Below are 20,085 nucleotides of genomic sequence, written 5' to 3'. Positions count from 1 at the left end.
CCTGGGCACTTGACCCTTTGGTACTAGATGGTTTTACGATGTATCATGCAGCAGCCAAAAGAGGAGAGAAAGGCAGGCCTTTTGGTGGCCTGGCTATTGGAGTGATTAACACTTGGGGGTCCAGGCAGATCGACTGCAACTGGGGGAACAACTTACTTGCAGTTTAAGTGCTATTCGATGGCAAAGATCCTATAGGTTCTCTTCTGCTGGTAAATATATAACAGTCCGCCAGGAGGAACGCTGAGTGAACAATTACAAGATGCCTTGCAGGATCTGCTGGCAAACTGGTCACCTGCTACTACCAATTTGGGAATAATGGTCATGGGTGACTTCAACTGCCACATGAACGGTCGGGTGTGCAAAACACAGAACACTAATTTGAAAGAAAAAGGAGCTATGCTTCATAATAAAAAACAAGATCGGGAGGGCAACGCATGGGAATATCTGTTTGACTCCTGGGACATGATAATGCTGAATGGCAGAACGGCAAGTGATTACCCTGGACAACATACCTGGTCAAACGGTGCCTCGTGTAGTACGTTGGACTACGTATTTATTTGCCCGGGGTTACAAGAACAGATTGAAGATCTGATCGTCCTGCCCAATGACTGGAGTGATCATCATGCCTTAAAATGCACGATGAGTAATATTCGAACTCAACCCCCATTTAGCAATACGGGAATTGTAAAAGTTAATAATGCAGGCACTAGGATTTCGTGGTCAGAGAGGAATATTGCACTTGCGGTAGAAACCCTAAGAGTGGTAGAGCCTTGTGAGCTCCATAAATTTAATACTATGACCATCAACTCCATAGAGGACTGGATAAGTGCTTTCTCAGGCAAACATGCGGCAGCCCCTATGGGTCATATGATGACCTGTAAGGGAAATAAGTTACCTCACGATAAAATAATCAGAGACCTCAAACGTAATCTTAGAGCTGATCTACGTAAGGCCAAGAGAACAATGTTCCCGGGAGAGCAATACTATCAAACAATCAGAGTAATTAAAAATAAATATAGAGCGGCCATTAAGAAGAAAAATAGGGGGGATAAGGTTCTCTCATCACAGAAATTGGTGAAGACAATTTGCGAAGGGAAAACCCGTAACATCTGGTCCCTCCTGAGTGAGGCTCAAGGTATACAGAAGGGGGCACTAGTTAACCCTATCGAAGAAAGAGTATGGGTCAAATTTCTGGAAGATAGAAATATGGTGGGTGAGAAAGTACCAATGCTGGGCAGCCCTCCTAGTGAGGCCCCATTCCCCATAACATATGAACTTATCTTGAATAAAATCAAAGAGATAAAATCATCAAGAGCACCGGGACCCAACGGGCTGGCAAATATTACCATGAAAGCGTACCCAGAGTTCTGGGCAAACTTACTAAACATCCTATTCCAGAAAGTATTAAAGATGGGCAATATACCCTATTCCTGGCAGACTGCAATATTAATTCCAGTCTATAAAAAGGGCAATAGATCCGACCCTAGCAACTATAGATTGCTTTCTATGCTAGATGCGACTGGAAAGATATTTGCATTACTTCTGCTCAATGAGTTACAATCTTGGGCAGAAAATAAGGGAATATTGCCTCATTTCAAAGTGGGTTCAGACAAGGATACTCTACGGCCCATAATATCTTGATAATGGACATGTTACGAACCAGAGCGTTGAGAAGTGGATCGGCTCCGCTCTATGCATTATATATAGATTTCACGGCGGCATTTGATTCGATACCTCGTAGTCGATTGTGGAATAAATTGCACTCTATGGGTTGTCCGTATGGCCTTATTTATTATCTAAAACTTCTGCATTTAAATAACACAGTTAAATTGAAATTAGACCAAGAAGGCCATACAACGCAAAGTGTCATACAAAATAGAGGGGTTAAGCAAGGATGCGTAACTGCACCTTTAATATATAATTTATATGTGTACGACATCCCAGATGCATTAAATAAGGTTAGCAATTGCCCGCCAAAGATGGGGAAAGCAAGCTGCCCAGTTTTAGCATACGCAAACGACCTAGTGATATTTGATCACACCATTAGCGGGATGAGAAGATCTGCGGCTGCAATATGGGAATATGCTGAAAGGAACGGTCTGAGCATTAATTTAGGCAAAACCAAGATCATGAGATATACAAAAAAAAAGGTCACGCGAGTCCAACTAACAGTAGGGGCTGTAAATATAGTATATGTCCCTCATTATTGTTACTTAGGAATAGACTTTGAAAATAATGGGGATTACATGACATGTAAACAAACACGTCGTATTAAAGCTGCGCAGTTGACCGCGCTGTTCCACAGATTTACGGTCAGACAAGGCGGATTCTCACTATGGGGGACACGACAAATCTATATTCAGGTCTTTGCTCCGGCGATAATATACGGCCTGGATGCTTTATTAGAGTCTGATCTAAAATGGCTGCAGATACTAGAGGGCAAATTCTGGCGACGTGTTCTTGGACTGCCTCCCTCGGTTCCTATGGCCATTATCAGATTAGAACTGGGACTAACCTCCTTAAAGGCTTCAGTACTTAAGAAAAAGGCCTCGCTATATCTCAGAATGACCCGAGATACAACTAATGGACTATTAACAGCGGTTAATCAAGAAATTGAGAAGGAAGGGCTGACCTGTTCAATCACTGACCAGATGAACGACTTGTTCTCCGAAATAGGCTGGCGTCCCAGAGATGGCAAATACTCGGAGAAGGTAAATAGAGCACTGTGTAAATGTGTCGACCTCTGGGACTGGCTGGAGAACTTTAAACATCTTAAAAGTCTGAGCAGCTTCCAATTCGTGCAATATAGATTATTTGATTTTAGGAAACCCCAGAGATACCTAAATATTTGTCCATCTGTAAGACTCAGACGGTTCATATTGCTACTCAGGCTTGAACAACTCCCCACTCTTAGCAATACGGGGAGAAAAGACAGGATTGCCGTAGAGGATCGCAGCTGCCGTCTATGTAAAAAACAAAAGCAGTTGGAGACGGCAAAACATGTGTTGACGGAATGCTTGATGATGGCCAGCATATATTCACCCCTCCTTGGTAGCCATGTACATGAAATAATGCATATTGGGGACGCCTTGTTCTGGCATCATTGCCTTAATTCGAATAGTTTACGTGTATTGACAGCCCTATATACTATCTGGCTACAAGTGGAAATAAGATTGGGCTTAACCCTTTAGAGGTGCATGCAAAAAAAAAATAAAAAATAAAAAAAATAAAAGTATATATGTATTTTATTATTTTATTCATATGCTATTTATTGTTGATTCTATTTTCTTTCTTGTGTAAAGTTTATAAATTTAAACTATAACACAATAAATAAATTATTATTATTAAAAAGAAACGCAGTAAAAAGCCCAAGAGCTAATCACAAGGACTCCAACCACTCTAACGTGTGGTAAAAATCTGAAGATGTGCCAGAGGACGGGCTTAGGTAGAGGGCAGTCATTGGCTGGGGGGTAGTATGACCCAGAGACCAGTGATTGGTTGTTAGGAAAAAGACAGTTCAGAAGTGAAACAAACATTTTTTCTTCACCAAGGATTCCCACCCTGACAGGGAATATTCATGAGCATGTGAATCCATGCCAGACCCCATGCTGGAGAAGATGATTTTCAGTAGAATCAATGCAATATAAAAGACCAGAACATTGGGTGCACAGGACAAAGATCATAATTTATTATATAAAGAGCACTTTGCACATTTATTGCTAAACAAAACAAAAAAACAGCTTTATGTCTATCTGAATGACATTTTAACAAAGCAAAAACAACATCAAGCTACAAAGAAGTCCAATTGGTGAAGAGATTGCAGTTGCTTATGGGATGCTATCGAAGTTAACTTTCTACATATATTAAATTCGCATACAGGCTACTAAAGCAGTATTATTTCCATTTGACATTAATTTCCTTATTAGGTGGACAAATACTCTATGTCATTTTTCTTCATGTTCAGTCTCGCTGTCACTGCTGTCACTGTCACTGTTCAGGGACTCCAATTCCTCTAAAATCTTTCTGCAAAAGACAATGCAGGATTATCACCAGTAGGCCAGAAAAACAGAAGTTTATACATATCTAGAAAACAAACAAAAAATTTCATTGTTAGGAAGAATATTCATTTCTTGTGCCAATTCCCCTCAATGAGGGACCCCCCAGCACTTTTGCTGGACTCTAGTAAAAAGCTCCACTCACTTAGCAGAAAACATCAAAAAATCCCCAGTCTTTGCTCTAACTTGGCAACCCTGCTTTTATTACTGCTTCTGTAATTTTTTTTCTTCACCTTAATGGAGTCATGCTTTCCCCCAAGCATCTACAGGCATCTGTAATAGATTTTTGCAGCTCACAGCATCCTATGTGCAGTGTTGCAGGCTGGGGTCTCTTGGTCTTTTCCTTTTTATTTTATGTTTGTTTCCCCATAAGAACTACTGTTCTAAGATAGTAGGATACTTTTTATCTTGCTCATCTTTCTTTTTTCTTTTGTGGGATCAGCGCACACAACCTTAAGTGGAATGCTAAGGGGATACACTAACTCCTTTCCCACTGCTCCAGTGACTTTTATAGTTACAGTAAGACAAACCTAAGCGGCTGATGGCAGTTGGGCACGATTGTATGCAGTATCCTTAGGGTGCACTACAACAACCCTGACCTCCTGGCAATAGCAACCTAACCTTTGGAACATGTCCGTACTACACAGGTTGGTAGTGTGGACGAGTAGCCAGGTTCTTCTCAAGAGGGGTCAATGTGAGCTCTATGGGAGTTAGAGATTCACAGTGGCAAGTATTAAAGCAAACAATTACACACAGGGTTTCTTGATAATTGTTTTATTAATTTACTAGTCAGTTAATGTAAGCCTTCAGAAGGGAGCACTGTAAAACACCACACAAATATACTTCAAAACTATACACTCTTAAGTTCAGAATCAGTAAATACCCATTTGGGATGGCATACAGCAGAGACCTACACCCACAGGTGACAGTAATACATTGTCAATAGCACCCTAGCAATTGATGTTGACATTCAGAATTAGTTAAGAGTAAGTCCAAAGGGAAAGATTACTAGAGCAAACAAGATATCACAAATATTTCTTAAGCAGGCAAATACTTTCAGATCCCCTAATAAGAGTCATTCAGTTAACACAGGCTAAGCCAAAGTCTAGATGGGCTGAAGCACTTCTTTGAAGGTAAGTAGAAAAGTCTTTGCACAAGGTTTCAGAAATCTTTGGAGAAAAAGATGAATCAATGTAGGGCCACAAGTAGACTTGTGACTAGTAGAAGATGCAAGCAACTCTACAGCAAGAGGTAAGTTCTCTTAGACTTTGTACAGTACTTTTAAAATGAAGAAAAGATGCAGCAGATGGCTCCTGTTCCTGTGCAGCTCTGCAGATCTCACTGTTCCAAGGCCTCAGTCGTGGGGACAAGAGGGAGGACGTCGGGGGACTCCTGCACTTGCAACCGGCAAACTTCACTTTCAGTGGCTGTTAAGTGTTTCAGCTCCTCGAGTCTACCGCAAATAGCAACACTGCGGTTCCAGGCTGTCTAGATGGACTTTCCTTGCTTCTGGGGTCCTGCACTCTGTTGAGGGGGCTCAGGCCCAGTCATGTCTGCTTCCTGTGAGTCTGGAGGATATTCCTGGAGCTCTTGGCCAACTTAAAAGCAACGCACACAAACTGGTGTTCCTCTCCCTGACCCTATGGTTTCCAGCAACAACTCTGTAGAAATTCAACCAGCTCCGAGAAGGATGTCCAGGTGGCTTACTCTGGAGTTGATTGGTCCCACCAACTCAAGGGGAGAAGTCGCCCTTGCAGGGGCTTGCTTCTCTGTCGATGCAGACTTGGCGTTTCAGCACAGCAGCAGGGCTTCACTGGGCAAACCAACGGTCCAGGAGTTGCAGCAGGTCTCTTCCAAGTTCTTATTCGGATTCCTTTATTCAGTGGTTGACTGCCTTCCAAGCCAAAAAGCCTCACTTTTTATTCAGTTCTCTCACTTTCATTCCAGTCTAGCTGTCAATCACCCAGCAGGGAGGCTTTCCCTGAGGGACAGTCAGCCGGCCAATCATTACAGAGTGCATTTGGATCTCCTAGGAGACTAAGCACAGGGAGTTTTGGGAACCTCCCTCAAGGACCTTTCCCAAAAAGAAACGGCAAAAAAAGAAGACCGGGGCCATTTTGACAAAAATTGCACCATTGGGTGCTTTACTGCAGCCCGCTGTAATTGCACACCATGGTAGTAAAAACGATACCACTGCCACCAGCCATTCAGTGAGGAAAGGGTAACAAAAATGTTATTTGAGAAGCTAGCCAAAAGGGGATACTAGGTAACCCCTTCAGCAACCTATTGTAAAATAGCGTGTGCTGGGTCTAGAAAGTTACAAGTTACTTGCCGGTAACTTGTTCTCCAGCATGGGTCTGGCATGGATTCACATGCTCATGAATATTCCAAGTCAGGCTGGGAATCCTCAGTAAAGAAAAAAAATCAGTATCAGTTTCGTTTCTGATCTGTCTTTCTTAGTAGTAACCAATCACTGGTCTCTGGGTCATACTGCCCCCAGTCAATGACTGCCCTCTACCTAAGCCCTCCTCTGGCAGCCATCTTCAGATTTGGTAGCAGGTAAAGTGGCAGTAGGACCAAGAGAAGAACCGCAGAGGGGTTGGAGGGAGGGTTCGCATGTGAATCAATGCCAGACCCATGCTGGAGAACAACAGTTACAGGTAAGTAACTTGTTCCTTCTCCAACATGGGGTCAGGCATGGATTCACATGCTCATGAATAAAGAATGCATAGCAGTACACACATGCACAACCACGGGAGGTGGCAAGGCTCAACATTAAGCATCTCTTACCTCCTCACCAGGCTCACCTTCAAGCAAACAGGTTGCGTAGCACTGCTTGGCCAACTCTGGACTCGTCCCTGGAATCCCAGTCGACGCAGTAGAATTTCGTGAAGGTGTGCGTCGACTTCCACGTAGCAGCCCTGCAGATGTTCAGCAGGGGCACCAGACAGGAACGCCATAGTTGCAGCGATTGCTCTGGTGGAATGGGCTCTCGGACGGCCAGGCAACGGCCGGTTCGCCAACCAGTGACAATGGGTCATGCAGCCAGAGAGCCACCTAGAAATGGAAGCGTTGGAGAGGGCCTTTCCTTGGTTCACAGGGCCAAAGTTCACAAACAGCTGTTATGTCCTCCGAAAACACTTTGTGCGGTCCACGTAGAACTTCAGCGCTCTAGCCACATCCAGCAAGTGCAAAGTCCTCTCAGCCGGCAACGGGAAGAAAACAGTTAACACCAAGGGCTCGTTCAGATGGAAGTCCGACGGCACCTTGGTCCGATAGCACAGCAAGTAGGAATGCCTGCTTTGACATCCGTGCAGAGCCTGCTGATGTAGGTTCGAATCCCAGCAGGGCCAAACTCATCCTTCCAAGGTCAATAAATGAGCACCACACACCGTGGGTAATAAGCAGCGCTCAGATGCCTGAGGGTTCGTAGCGCTATATAAATGCTAAATTATCATTATTATGAAAGAGGGGTGCGTCCGTAGCACCACCCTCGTCTCGTGGAATATCAAGTAAGGTGGTTTACAAGAGAGGGCCTGGATCGTGCGGCGGTTATGGCCACAAGAAACGCTGTATCCTACGATAAAAACTTCAGCGGTCCCGAATGCATAGGCTTGAACGGGGGACCCATGAGCCTGGTCAGCACCACATTGAGCTCCCACGCTGGAGTAGGAGCCTTCACCGGAACGAACAGAAGAGTCCTTCAATGAATTCCTTGACCAGGCGGTATGTGACCGTAACGACGACCACCTCAGAGTTCTGGTGTAGCGGGAGATAGCCGCCAGATGAATCTTGATGGAAGCATGAGCCAACCCTGCCCTGGCCAACAACAGTAAATACGGCAGTACCTGCGGAGCTGTAATCCGTAGAGGGTCAAGTTTCTGTGTGCGGCACCAGGCGGCGAACCTCTTTCACTTATGTCCGTAGCATTTCAGTGTAGACGTAGCCCTGACCTTGGCAAGCACTTCCTTGCAGTCCGCCAGAAGATCGTATCCACCACTTCTAGCGCCACCCCTGCAAGTTCAGCGACCCTGGGTCGTGGTGCAGAATCGCGCATCCTTCCCTGGCGAGAAGATCTGCGTCCACCGGAAGCTTGACTGGAGGGGACGCTGACATGTCTAGAAGGTCCAGGTACCATATCTGCCTCGGCCACGCCGGTGCAATGAGAATCATCCTGCACCGGGACCGTCTGAGTTGATGAGTCGCAGAAGCAACAGGGGCAACGCATAGAGGTACAGGCTGTCCCAGGGGAAGGAGAATGCATCCCCCATGCACCCTAGCTGGGGAAACCTGCTGCCGAACCTCCGGCACTTGATGTTCGTCGCTATCGCAAACAGATCGATCTGGGAATTGCCCCATCGTCAGAATAGAAGATCCACTTGGTCCTGCTGAAGCTCCCACTTGTGGCACGAGCGCAGTTCCCTGCTGAGCGAGTGGGCCAAGGTGTTCTTCACTCCTGCCAGATGAAATGGAACGAGTAACATCGCCTGTGCGACGACCCATTGCCATAAGTCCCGCGCCTCTTTGGAGAGCGCTGGGGATCTGGTGCCCCCTTGCTTGCAAATGTAAAACATCATGGTGGTGTTGTCTGAAAATCTGCACCACTTTGCCAGTCGAGGGACGGAAGGAAAGACTTGAGGGCCCAAAACATAGCCCGTAACTCCAGAACGTTGATGTGCAAGGACTTCTCCTCCGGTAGCCACAGGCCTCTTGCGTGGAGATGACCGGTGTGTGCACCCAATCCCTCCAGGGATGCGTCCGTCATGACCGTCTGACAAGAGGGGATGGGGGTCTGGAAATCCGTGCCCGCTGACAGATGCGGAAACCTCACCACCGAATTGCTCAACAAAAACTCTGAGGGTGATCTTGTCCGCAAAGCTTACCGATGACTGGATCAAACGGGCATCGAGGAACTCCTGCAGCGGTCCCTTCTGCAGCCTGCACAGGCACACAAGGTCAATGCATGACATCATCATGCTGAGGAGGGACTAGATGGACCTCATCCATGCGATCTTCAGGGTCAACATCCGTTGTACCTTGCCTAGGATGGCCGCTATTCTCTCCTCAGACGGCGACGCCAGACAACACTGTTGAGCCGGGACCCCAGAAACAGCACGTGTGGATGAGCCAATCGTCCAGGTAGGGGTAGACTTGAATTCCCTGCAGGCACAACTGCGCCGCAACTGGCACCAGATACTTGGTGAAAACCCTTGGTGCTGACTTCAATCCGAAGGGAAGGGCCTCGAATTTGTAATGCTGCCCTTGGACCACGGAGCGCCGAAACTTGCAGTGTTCCTTGTGAATGGGGATGTGGAAATAAGCATCCTCCAGGTCCAGCGACAATAGGAAATCCCCTTCTTCCAGTTGTCCCAGGACGTGCTGAAGGGTGACCATCCGAAACTTCTGGGACCTGATTTACTTGTTGAGGCGGTGGAGGTCTAGTATCGTTCTCCAACCATCAGTCTTCTTTCTGACAAGGAAGTACCGGGAGCCCTGGACCCTTTTTGGGACGAGTTCTATGGCGCCCTTCTTCAGCATGGCCCATACCTCCAGCAGAAGTTGAGGGACGTGGTTTTGCTTCCTGGCCACCGGTGGAATGCGCAGGCACTTCTGTTGAAATTCCAGGGTGTGCCCGTGGGCCAGGGCGTCCAGCACCCAACTGTCAGAGGGAACAAGTTACTTACCTGTAACTGTTGTTCTCCAGCATGGGTCTGGCATGGATTCATATGCTCATGAATATTCCCCGTCGTCAGGCTGGGAATCCTCGGTATAGAAAAAGATCAGTATCAGTTTCGTTTCTGATATGTCTTTCTTAGTAGTAACCAATTACTGGTCTCTGGGTCATACTGCCCCCAGCCAATGACTGCCCTCTCCCTAAGCCCCGCCTCCGGCAGCCATCCTCAGATTTGGTAGCACGTAAAGTGGCAGTATGACCAAGTGAAGAGCCGCAGAGGGGTAGGCGGGAGGGTTCGCATGTGAATCCATGCCAGACCCATGCTGGAGAACAACAGTTACAGGTAAGTAACTTGTTCCTTCTCCAGCATGGGGTCTGGCATGGATTCACATGCTCATGAATAAGAGAATACATAGCAGTACACACATGCACAACCACGGGAGGTGGCAACAGGCTCAACATTAAGCAATACAACTCAACATTAAGCAACTCTTACCTCCTCACCAGGCTCACCTTAGGCGAACAGGTTGCGCAGCACTGCTTGGCCGACCCTGGACTCCTCCCTGGAGTCCCGATCGACGCAGTAGAATCTTGTGAAGGTGTGCGTCGACCTCCACGTCGCAGCCCTTCAGATGTCCAGCAGGGGCACACCATACAGGAACGCTGTGGTAGCAGCGATCGCTCTGGTCGAATGGGGTCTCGGACGGCCGGGCAGCGGTCGGTTTGCCAACCGGTGAGTGCATGATGCAGCCGGAGAGCCATCTGGAAATGGAAGTCTTCGAGAGAGCCTTCCCTTGATTCACAGTCCCAAAGTTTACAAACAGCTGTGACGTCTTCCGAAAACTCTTTGTGCGTTCCATGTAGAACTTCAGCGCTCTAGCTACATCCAGCGAGTGCAAAGTCCTCTCGGCCGGCGACGAAGGCGATGGGAAGAAAACTGGCAACACCAAGGGCTCGTTGAGGTGGAAGTCCGACGGCACCTTGGGCATAAAGGAGGGGTGTGTCCTCAGCACCACCCTCGTGTCATGAAAAGTCAAGTATGGAGGCTTGCAAGATAGGGCCTGGATCTCTCCCACTCGTCGTGCGGAGGTGATGGCCACGAGGAAAGCTTTCTTCCATGACAGGAACTTCAAAGGCGCCGAATGCATAGGCTCGAATGGGGCCCCCATGAGCCTGGTCAGCACCACATTAAGCTCCCACGCCGGGGCAGGAGCCTTCACCAGCGGAAATGATCGGAATAGTCCCTTCATGAATTCTTTCACCAGGCGATGAGACCACAAGGACGCCCGTCCCGTAGTCCTGGTATATCGGGAGATTGCAGCCAGATGTATTTTGATGGAGGTGTGAGCCAGTCCAGCTTTGGCCAGCGACAGTAGGTACAGCAGTACTTGAGGGGCCGTAATCCACAGAGGGTTAATCTTCTGTGCACGGCACCAGACAGAGAACCTCTTCCATTTATGTCCGTAGCACTTGAGAGTTGAGGACGCCCTGGCCTTTGCAAGAACCTCTCTGCAGTCGGCCGGGATGTCGTACCCTCCAAACTCTAGTGCTGCAGGAGCCAGGCCTGCAAGTTAAGCGACTCCGGGTTGTGGTGAAGAATGGCGCCTCCTTCTCTGGAGAGAAGGTCTGCGTCCGTCGACAGCTTGACTGGTGGGGACGTTGACAAGTCCAGAAGGTCCGGGAACCAGTTCTGTCTCGGCCACGCCGGTGCGACGAGGATCATCCTGCACCGGGACCTCTTGAGCTGGTTGATGAGCCGGAGCAGCAACGGCAGCGGAGGGAACGCATAAAGAAATAGGCCGTCCCAGGGGAACGAGAAAGCATCGCCCATGGTCCTCGGCTGGGGGAACCTGCTGGCGAACCTTTGACACTTGGAATTCGTCGCCGTCGCAAATAGATCGATTTGGGGTTCGCCCCATCGTCGGAAGAGTCGATCCACTTGATCCTGGCGTAGTTCCAACTCGTGGCACGAGCGCAGCTCCCTGCTGAGTGAGTCGGCGATAGTGTTTTTTATTCCTGCCAGATGAAGAGGCACCAGAAACATCCCTTGGGCGACGGCCCAATGCCACAGATCCTGGGCTTCCTTGGAAAGGGCCGGGGACCTGGTTCCGCCCTGCTTCCGGATGTAGAACATCGTGGTGGTGTTGTTGGTGAAGATCCTCACCACCTTGCCCTTGAGGGACGGAAGAAAGGATCTGAGGGCCCAGCACACTGCGCAGAGCTCCAAGATGTTGATGTGGAGAGACTTCTCCTCCGGGAGCCAAAAGCCTCTTGCGTGAAGATCTCCGGAGTGCGCTCCCCAACCTTCCAGGGAGGCGTCCGTCACCGTCACCTGGTGAGCTGGAGTCTGAAAGTTCGTGCCCACAGACAGATGGGAGCGGGTACCCCACCACCGGATCGCCTGACGGAACGTCTTGTTTAGAGGGATCCTGTCCTCGAAGCTGCCCGTCGACTGGACCCAGCGGGCGTCTAGGAACTCTTGTACGGGGCGCATCCGAAGCCTGCAAAGGCGCACCAGATAAATGCAGGCGGACATCATCCCGAGGAGGGATTTGATAGATCTTACCCTGGCCATGTCCGTGGCCAGCAGACGCTGCACCTTGGCCAGAATGGTCCTGGTCCTTTCCTCAGACGGCGAGGCCAGCCGCTCCCAGAAACAGGGCGACTTGCGACGGAACCAGGTGGGATTTTGGAAAGTTGATGGAGAATCCCAGGTCCGTGAGCAGCTGGACGGTCTTCGCAGTGTGCTCCACGGCGAGCTCCCTTGTCCTTGCCCGGATGAGCCAGTCGTCCAGGTAGGGGTAGACGTGGATCCCCTGTAGGCGCAGCTGCGCCGCCACCGGTGCGAGGCACTTGCTGAACACCCTGGGTGCCGACTTCAATACGAACGGGAGGGCCTTGAACTGGTAGTGCCGCCCTTGGACCACGAACCTGAGGAACTTTCGGTGTCCCTTGGGCCAGGGCGTCCAGCACCCAACGGTCGGTGGAGATGGACTCCCACACGCTGACTAACCTCGCCAGGCGGCCTCCCACCGGGGTGCTTCGGCGGGGGCCCGACCCAACGGTCGGTTCAATCTTGTTTGGAGGCCGCCTTGCCTCCTTGACATCCCTGTCGACGACGCCGGGCACCACCTGACTTGCCGCGTCCCCTGTAGGCTTCCTGGGACGAAGATCTTGCCGCTTGGTGGTACGTGGAGGAGCCACTGCCGGATCCCTTGGAGGCACCTTTTCCGAAGCAATCTCACCCTCCTGTAGGATTTGAAGGGCCGCAGCCCTTTTGGCGTCCGGAAGTCCGTCCAACAGAGGGGCGATTTTGAACCACAACTCCCTGTCGTAGCGGGCTACGATAGCCAGGGCGTTGGCCGCCTTGATAGTCGTCGCTGCGGATGAGATGATCTGCCGTCCCATCGTGTCCAACTTCCTGCCCTCGCCGTCCGGCGGGGAAGTTGATGTCGAGGCCGATGCCCCCGCAGCTTTCTTCTTTGCCGCCGCCGAGACGACCGAATCCAGGGTAGGTTGCGCCCGAAGGCACAAGGGGGCAGCATCGGGGACCCGGTACTTCTTCTCGTACCGGTCCCTCTTTGCCAGCGCTGTGGCAGGGTTCTTGGGGAGGGCGAGCCCCTCATCCCAGATGTCATCAAGAAGCGGTATGGCGAGGACCGCCGTCCTTTTAGCCTCGCGCCGTTGGCAAAGGAACCCTTCCTTCTCTTCTGGGCAGAGCTGGAAGAGCTCGGATGCCCTGGAAATCATGGTATGAAAGGATCCAATCTCGTCGGGCGGGGATGCCCGAGCAGGGGGTGACGAGGGACACGCCCGTCGTCGCCTCCGTCGTCATCTGTACCTGTCGTAGCCGTGTCCGTGCCTGTATCATCCCCGTGGGTAGTAGACCGGGGGGAAGGCAGAGCAGGCCGCAGAGGTGGGAGAGGTGGCGTAGGATGCGGCCGCCTCCTCTTATGCGGTGGACTCTCCGAAGGTCCTGGCTCTGGTTCCCCCGTCGGGTCTGGCTCAGGTACCTCCGTCGGGGGAAGGGGCAACCTTGTCCTTATCTCCGAGCATAAGGACTGAATCGCTGACAAAATGGCCGCCGAGGTGTCCTGCGGCGCCGGAAACGACGGGCGCGAGGGCTCTTGAGGAGCCTTGTCGGCGACACCGTCGCTCTCGTCGTCGCCCTCGTCGGGATCCTCCCGATGGGCTGGGCTTCTTCCACGACTTCGATGAGCTCTTCTTCAGAGGTCGTGTCCATATCCACGATGGCCACCAGCCCCTCCCCCACCTTTTCCAACGAGGACTTCGTGGGGGTCTTCTCAATGGGCCTGAAAGACTCCCTCCGTGGTGGCAGGGAGACTCTGGATCCTGAGGGCGCCTCCACTGGTGTAGCCTCCACAGGCTGAGCCAGGGCCGCGGCGACATCCTCAATCGAGGTCTTAGCAGGGTGAATTAAGGCCATCGTCACCTTCTGGACGCTTGAGGCCTTCACCTTGGGGGGAGGGTCTGAGTCTCGCTCCCCCTCTGCCGGAATCTCTGAGATCGACCGGGGCCTCTCCAGAAGCTTCGCCGGGTTCTCGGACTTCCTCTTACCCGAGCGAGAGCGTTGGCTCGTGGTTGATGGCGCCGGGGAGGATGCGCCCTGCCTGGCAGCCAAGGAGCCTGACCGTTCGGCGCTCCCGGTGCCCGCGGACTCGCGGTGCTTAGCCTTTTGTCGGGCCGCCGGGGAACCCTCACAGGACTTAGAAGACCGCTCCAGTTGGCGAGACGGAGGAGGCAATCCTTCATGGTCCGCTCCGACCTGTTCCCACAAAACGCACAGTCCTTCTCCTTATGCGTCTTGTCCTCATGGAGACAGTAGAGGCATAACGAATGCTCGTCCTCCTTGAAAACATTCTGAAGCTGGCATCCAGGGCAGGTCCTGAACAGCTTCCCCGTCGTCGAGCTTCCTTTCTCCTGGGCCATGTCCGGGGTAGGCCTCAGAACTTCTGGAATCCTCCAAAAGCGTAACTCGACGAAATCTTCACCCTTGAGGGGCGTAGAAAACTCCAAAACGGATCCCCGTTGATCGAATGTAGAAACGGTGGAGCTTGAGGCTCTATTTAACCGAAAAATAAGAAAAATCTCCTGAAAAAGCGTGAAAACGCAGCAAAAGCTCGAGAGCTACAGCACGAGGACTCCCAAAACTTGAACGTGCGGTAAAAATCTGAGGGTGGCTGCCGGAGGCGGGGCTTAGGGTGAGGGCAGTCATTGGCTGGGGGCCAATGGGTATGACCCAGAGACCAGTGATTGGTTACTACTAAGAAAGAGATCAGAAACTAAACTGATACTGATTTTTTTCTGTACCGAGGATTCCCGGCCTGACGACGGGGAATATTCATGAGCATGTGAATCCATGCCAGACCCCATGCTGGAGAAATGGACTTACACACGCTCACAAAGTTCGCCAGCAGGCCTCCCACCAGGGTGCGCAGATGGGGGCCCAACGTCGCAGCCGGTTCAATCCTGCTTCGCTGTGGGGGCGCCAAATTGGGGACCTTGGCGATGACGGTGGCCTCCTCCGGACTTGATGCGGCCCCTGTAGGCTTCCTGAGCCACATCAGGGCGGTTGACGATAGGATGACTAATCACCATCGAAACCTTTGTAGTATCCCTGGGACTTTCCTCCAGAGGCCCGAAAGGAGGGCAGTTAATAATAATAATAATAATAATAATATTATAGTTGCTGCTGGAGCGTGGCCAACGCCCAGGCCGTCTCGGTATCCGCCTTGATGGCCTGAAGAGACACGTTCACTGTCTTGCAGAATAAGTTGTCCCCATCGAAGGGCGTGTCTAACGCACTCTACTGTACTTCCTGGCGTAAAATAGTGGCCTTCAACCAACCTCGTAGACGAAGGCAAACGCTGTTGCCCATCTGACAGAAACCCGTGTCGGCGATGTCAGTGGACACTGATGGCATGGTCCGACGCCACCATGCCTTCTTGCAGGATCTCCAGCGATTGCGCTCTTGTCGTCAGGATGGAAGTCCCGGAGGGGAGTGATCTTGAACCACAGCTCCCTGTCATAACGGGCCATGATGGCTAAGGCATTGGCCGCCTTGATCGTCATTTCAGCCAACGAGATGACCCCAGCCTCCCCATGGCGTCCAGCTTCCTTCCCTCGCTGTCATTTGGGTGCAGAGTCCGGCACCCTGTACTTCTCGTACTGTTACCTCTTCGCCGGGGCCAAGGACTGCTTCTTCATGAGGCACAATGTCGTCCAAAAGAGGGATAGAAAGCACAGTCTTCCTCTTGGTCTCCCAGCGCTGGTACAGGAAGCCTTCCTTCTCCTCGGGGGCTAGTTGATGGTGGTGGAGGTTGTTGTGGTGGCTGCAACAGGAGCAGTGGCGTGATGTCCTCTGGCTCCTCACCGCCCTGCTGCTCCTAGTCTAGCTCCTAGTCCGGAGCACCCTCAAAGGTCTCAGAAGACCGCTCAGATTTCCTCTTGCTGGGTGAGGCTTGCTGCCTGGGGATCTTCATCTGGAGCCACTTGGAGAGGCGCTTGCGACGGTCTTTCATGGAGCGAGGCACTATATCCTTGCAGAACGCACAGGTCTCCTCCACGTGCGTTTGGTCAAAATGTAGGCAGTAAAGGCAGAGGGAGTGCCCATCGTCCAGGAAAAGGTCCCATAGTCCACATCCAGGGCAGATCCTTGTTAGGGAGCATTCTCTCTTTAGGCTGAATTTCCTAACCTAGTGAGTCCCCCAGCAGCTTTGCTGGATTTCTGGAGTTTGTTTTTTTCTCTCCTGCCAAGAGTGAGACTCTTTCTCCCACTCTTGGACATGATTTATGGTGTTCCTTTGACTGTTAATGTGTTTTATGGGCTCATTTACACCATAGGGTCTCATGTGTTTTTACTATGTGTGTTACACAGCACCCTCCGTGCCGTAACCCAGGGGTGTCGTAGCGACCCTCCAACATAGACTCCATACCCTGGGACTAACTACTGTTTCCCAGGGCATGTAAAGTCACCATTGGCTTTACTAGTCCCAAATTATGAACAGAAACCAGTACAAACCATCATATTGTGGACGTTCTGGTTGGGGCAATTCAATTGCCCGGGGGTCTGTTCGAGGGGGCACGTCTCTGTCCCCTCTGATCGAGTTTTGGCTGGTGGCAGTGGATACTACTTTTTATATTCGACCGCGAATATATCTCTATGGGATTTTCCCATTGTTCGAGGCTACCAACTTTAATTATTTAATTCTTATAGCCTCGAACATACCGCCGATTTATTTATTGAATATTAATTCACCGGTTGGTATTTTTTGCCAGAACTCGATTCTAAAATGGCGTTTGTGTTCTCTTCTGTGACTCCAACCCAAGTCGAGCCCTTTGTTCCACTTTTTGGCTAGCTTCTCCACAGAAGCCTCCAAAAGTGGTGCCACTCTGTCTGGGTACCACAGGGGGTGTGGGAGGGGGTTTAGGCACCCTGGACTGAGTTACCTTGGTAACTCAAGTTGCACTCTTGTGTGATTGGCCCAAGTGGTGAGCCGGCCGGCTCACCACTTAGCATGTTTGATTGACAGCTAGGCTGAGTGAATGTGGGTGTGCTGCATAAAAGCAGGGCTTTGGGGACTGGAACTTCAGAAGTCGCCACAGGACCCGAGAATCCAGCGAGGGAGAAGCTGAGCCGACCTACCACAACGACACCACTGGTGGAGCCCTGCGGAACCGACTCACCACTTCCCGACGACAGAGAAGATCTCCCGGCTGGAGAGGCTTCTTCCCCTGACTGGTGGGCACAACCAGTTTACCTTCTCTTCGCATCCCAGGTCGTCTTATGGTCGAACTGCCCGTGCCAAGCACCCCGGCAACCGGATAGCCACTTACCACTGGACCGCAAATAAAAGGACCGCTCCTTTTACCTGAGAACTCTGCGGCTGGTTTCTTCCCTGGCATTGCAACGGACTCCTGTCTTCCTCCCCGACGAGATCCTCTCTTCCCCCGGACGAAGCACCGACTTGCATCCGCTGCCAGGACCAACTGCCCCCGCTGGAGTATTCTCACCACTTTAAGGTACCGTGTCCGCCAGGCCTCCCTTTCTAAAGACTGCTACAACGTAATAATAACCCCTTCACCTTCTGGACTGGGCTGGCCGCCTTGACCCTCTAACTGGTCCCTTTCTTTTGGTCCAACTCTTTTTGAACCTTTGCAAGACTCTGGTGCACTGCAATCGTGTGACCTTGGACACATTTCGTTTTGATCCTCTTAAAGTGGATCCGGCCTACTGACACTAAACTCACGGTGTTACTTTGCCTTCCTCTCTTGTTGTGTTCTTGTAAAAGTGTTGGGATCTGTTTCAATTTATTCTCTGCTTTTCTCTCCCTTTTAAAACAAATTATTAGAGTGCCATCTGCGTTAAGCGCTCACTGCTGTCTGAAAATAGGTGGGGCTTTACTTAAGACTTGTCTAATATTCTTCTAAGGGAGTGTATATCTTTTAGTGACCGTGTTTTTGAATTGCTTACTATTAGTGCCTGTGTGTTTTTCTAGATGTGGTTTTAAATAAATAATTACATCTCTTTTACACCAAGCCCTGGTCAGTGTTTACTTGTTCTACTATTTTCTTTTTGACCTATTGTGCATACTCTGTATACTGCCTAACTCTTCTTGAGGGAAGTCTGACTGCTCAGCCACAGCTACCAAGTGAATCTGTGTGGTACAGACTGCTACCAAGTGGGTTTACTGCCAAACACCTGTAGTCCTAAATCTTTTTGCAGTGGTCCCAGAGGGAACTGCACAGGTTTCTGCCTAACAATCCTGAACAGTGGCGTCGAGTCTCCTTTATCTTCAGCCATGTCCACGTGGAGTAGGCCTCAAAGAATCTTCCGGAATCATCCAAGAAGGGAACTCTTGGATAAATCGCCCTTGAGAGGCGTAGAAAGTTCCAACAAACGGATCCCCGTTAGTCTGATGATGGATCGATGGAGCTGGACCAAATAAAATACAGAAAACTCCAAGAAAGCACAAAACGCAGTAAAATGCCAGAGAGCTAAACACAAGGACTCCCACCACTCTAACGTGCGGTAAAAATCGGAAGATCGCTGCCAGAGGAGGGACTTAGGTAGAGGGCAGTCATTGGCTGGGAGCAGTATGACCCAGAGCTCAGTTTTTGGTTGTTAGGAAATACAGTTCAGAAACAAAACTGATTTTTTCTGTTACTGAGGATTCCCAGCCTGACTGGGAATATTCATGAGCATGTGAATCCATGCAAGACCCATGCCGGAGAAGAACAAGTTACTTCTTAACTTGTAACATTCTTTCGATGGGATGTTCCTCTGACGTATTCCTCATCTTTGATAATTCGTCTCCAGCTTGCTGGCCTCAGAAATCTTTTCTCTGTAGAGGGCGCTGCCGTCGACGTCCGCCGAGTCGATGTCCCTCGACAGCCGACGTCACCATGCCCATAAATATCCACGCGCGGCGTCCGTTGCTCAGTTCCGTTTTGTAGCTGAAGAAAAGTCATGCCTGAATTGGTTATTGACCTTGAAGGAGCGTAAGCTGCAACCACAAGGGAAGTATTACTGCGGGGATGGATGGGAGAGGCGATAAGGAATACGTCGGAGGAACATCCCATCGAAAGAACGTTTCAAGGTAAGAAGTAACTTGTTCTTCGAAGGGATTGTGTTCTCGGACGTATTCCTTATCTTTGATAGACTCCCATAGCAGTGGCATGTAATTGGAGGTGGGAGTAATAATCTCATGTATCCCTTTTAGGAATTAACCGAATGTAATACGGCCTTGCCAAATCTGGTCTCTTGACTAGTGGAGGAATCCAGGTTGTAAAATTTTGTGAATGTATGTGCGGACGACCATGTGGCAGCCGCACATGTGTCTCGGACCGGTACCCCTCTTTGGAGGGCCGAAGAGGCTGCGATACCCCTGGTTGAATGAGCCCTAAGATTTTGGGGTGGCTCTATCTCTGCCAGTTTGTAACATTCCAGAATGGCCAAAATAATCCACCTGGAAATGGTCCGTTTTGTTATGGGTAGTCCGAACTTGTGACCCGAGTATCCTACAAACAGTTGGTCTGCTTGCCTAATCCTAGCCAGTCTGCTGATGTAAAAGCTCAGAGCTCGCCTTGGGTCCAGCCTATGTAGCCTTTCTTCCTCTTTCCCCGGAATGCGGAGGAGGGTGGAACGAAGGTAAGGTAATTTTCTGAGTGATATGAAATTCAGAAACCACCTTTGTGAGGAAATTAGGCTTCACCTGTAGGACAACTTTGTCCTTATGGAAAATTGTATGGGGGGGGGTTTACAACAGAGCTTGTAATTCGCTCACCCTCCTAGCAGATGTTCGTGCTACCAATGACAGTTTTAAGTGTGAGAAA

General features: G+C 50.3%; 1 protein-coding gene across 1 annotated transcript in view; it reads right to left on the bottom strand.

Annotated features, from left to right (window-relative positions):
* Window positions 1-3,664: 3,664 nt before the first annotated feature.
* PTCD3 (pentatricopeptide repeat domain 3) overlaps window positions 3,665-20,085 on the bottom strand; it is a 310,551-nt gene continuing 294,130 nt past the window's right edge. The window contains exon 24 of the mRNA XM_069632175.1: window positions 3,665-4,023. Within this exon, the coding sequence (XP_069488276.1) occupies window positions 3,945-4,023 (79 nt within the window). The 3' untranslated portion in view covers window positions 3,665-3,944. The remainder of the gene's footprint in view (window positions 4,024-20,085) is intronic.

This window comes from Ambystoma mexicanum, chromosome 6q, assembly GCF_040938575.1.
Source record: "Ambystoma mexicanum isolate Mex_15411 chromosome 6q, UKY_AmexF1_1, whole genome shotgun sequence".
Taxonomy (NCBI): Eukaryota; Metazoa; Chordata; class Amphibia; order Caudata; family Ambystomatidae; genus Ambystoma; species Ambystoma mexicanum.
The sequence above is the reverse complement of the archived record's forward strand: the minus strand, read 5'-3'. Positions and strand labels throughout refer to the sequence as shown.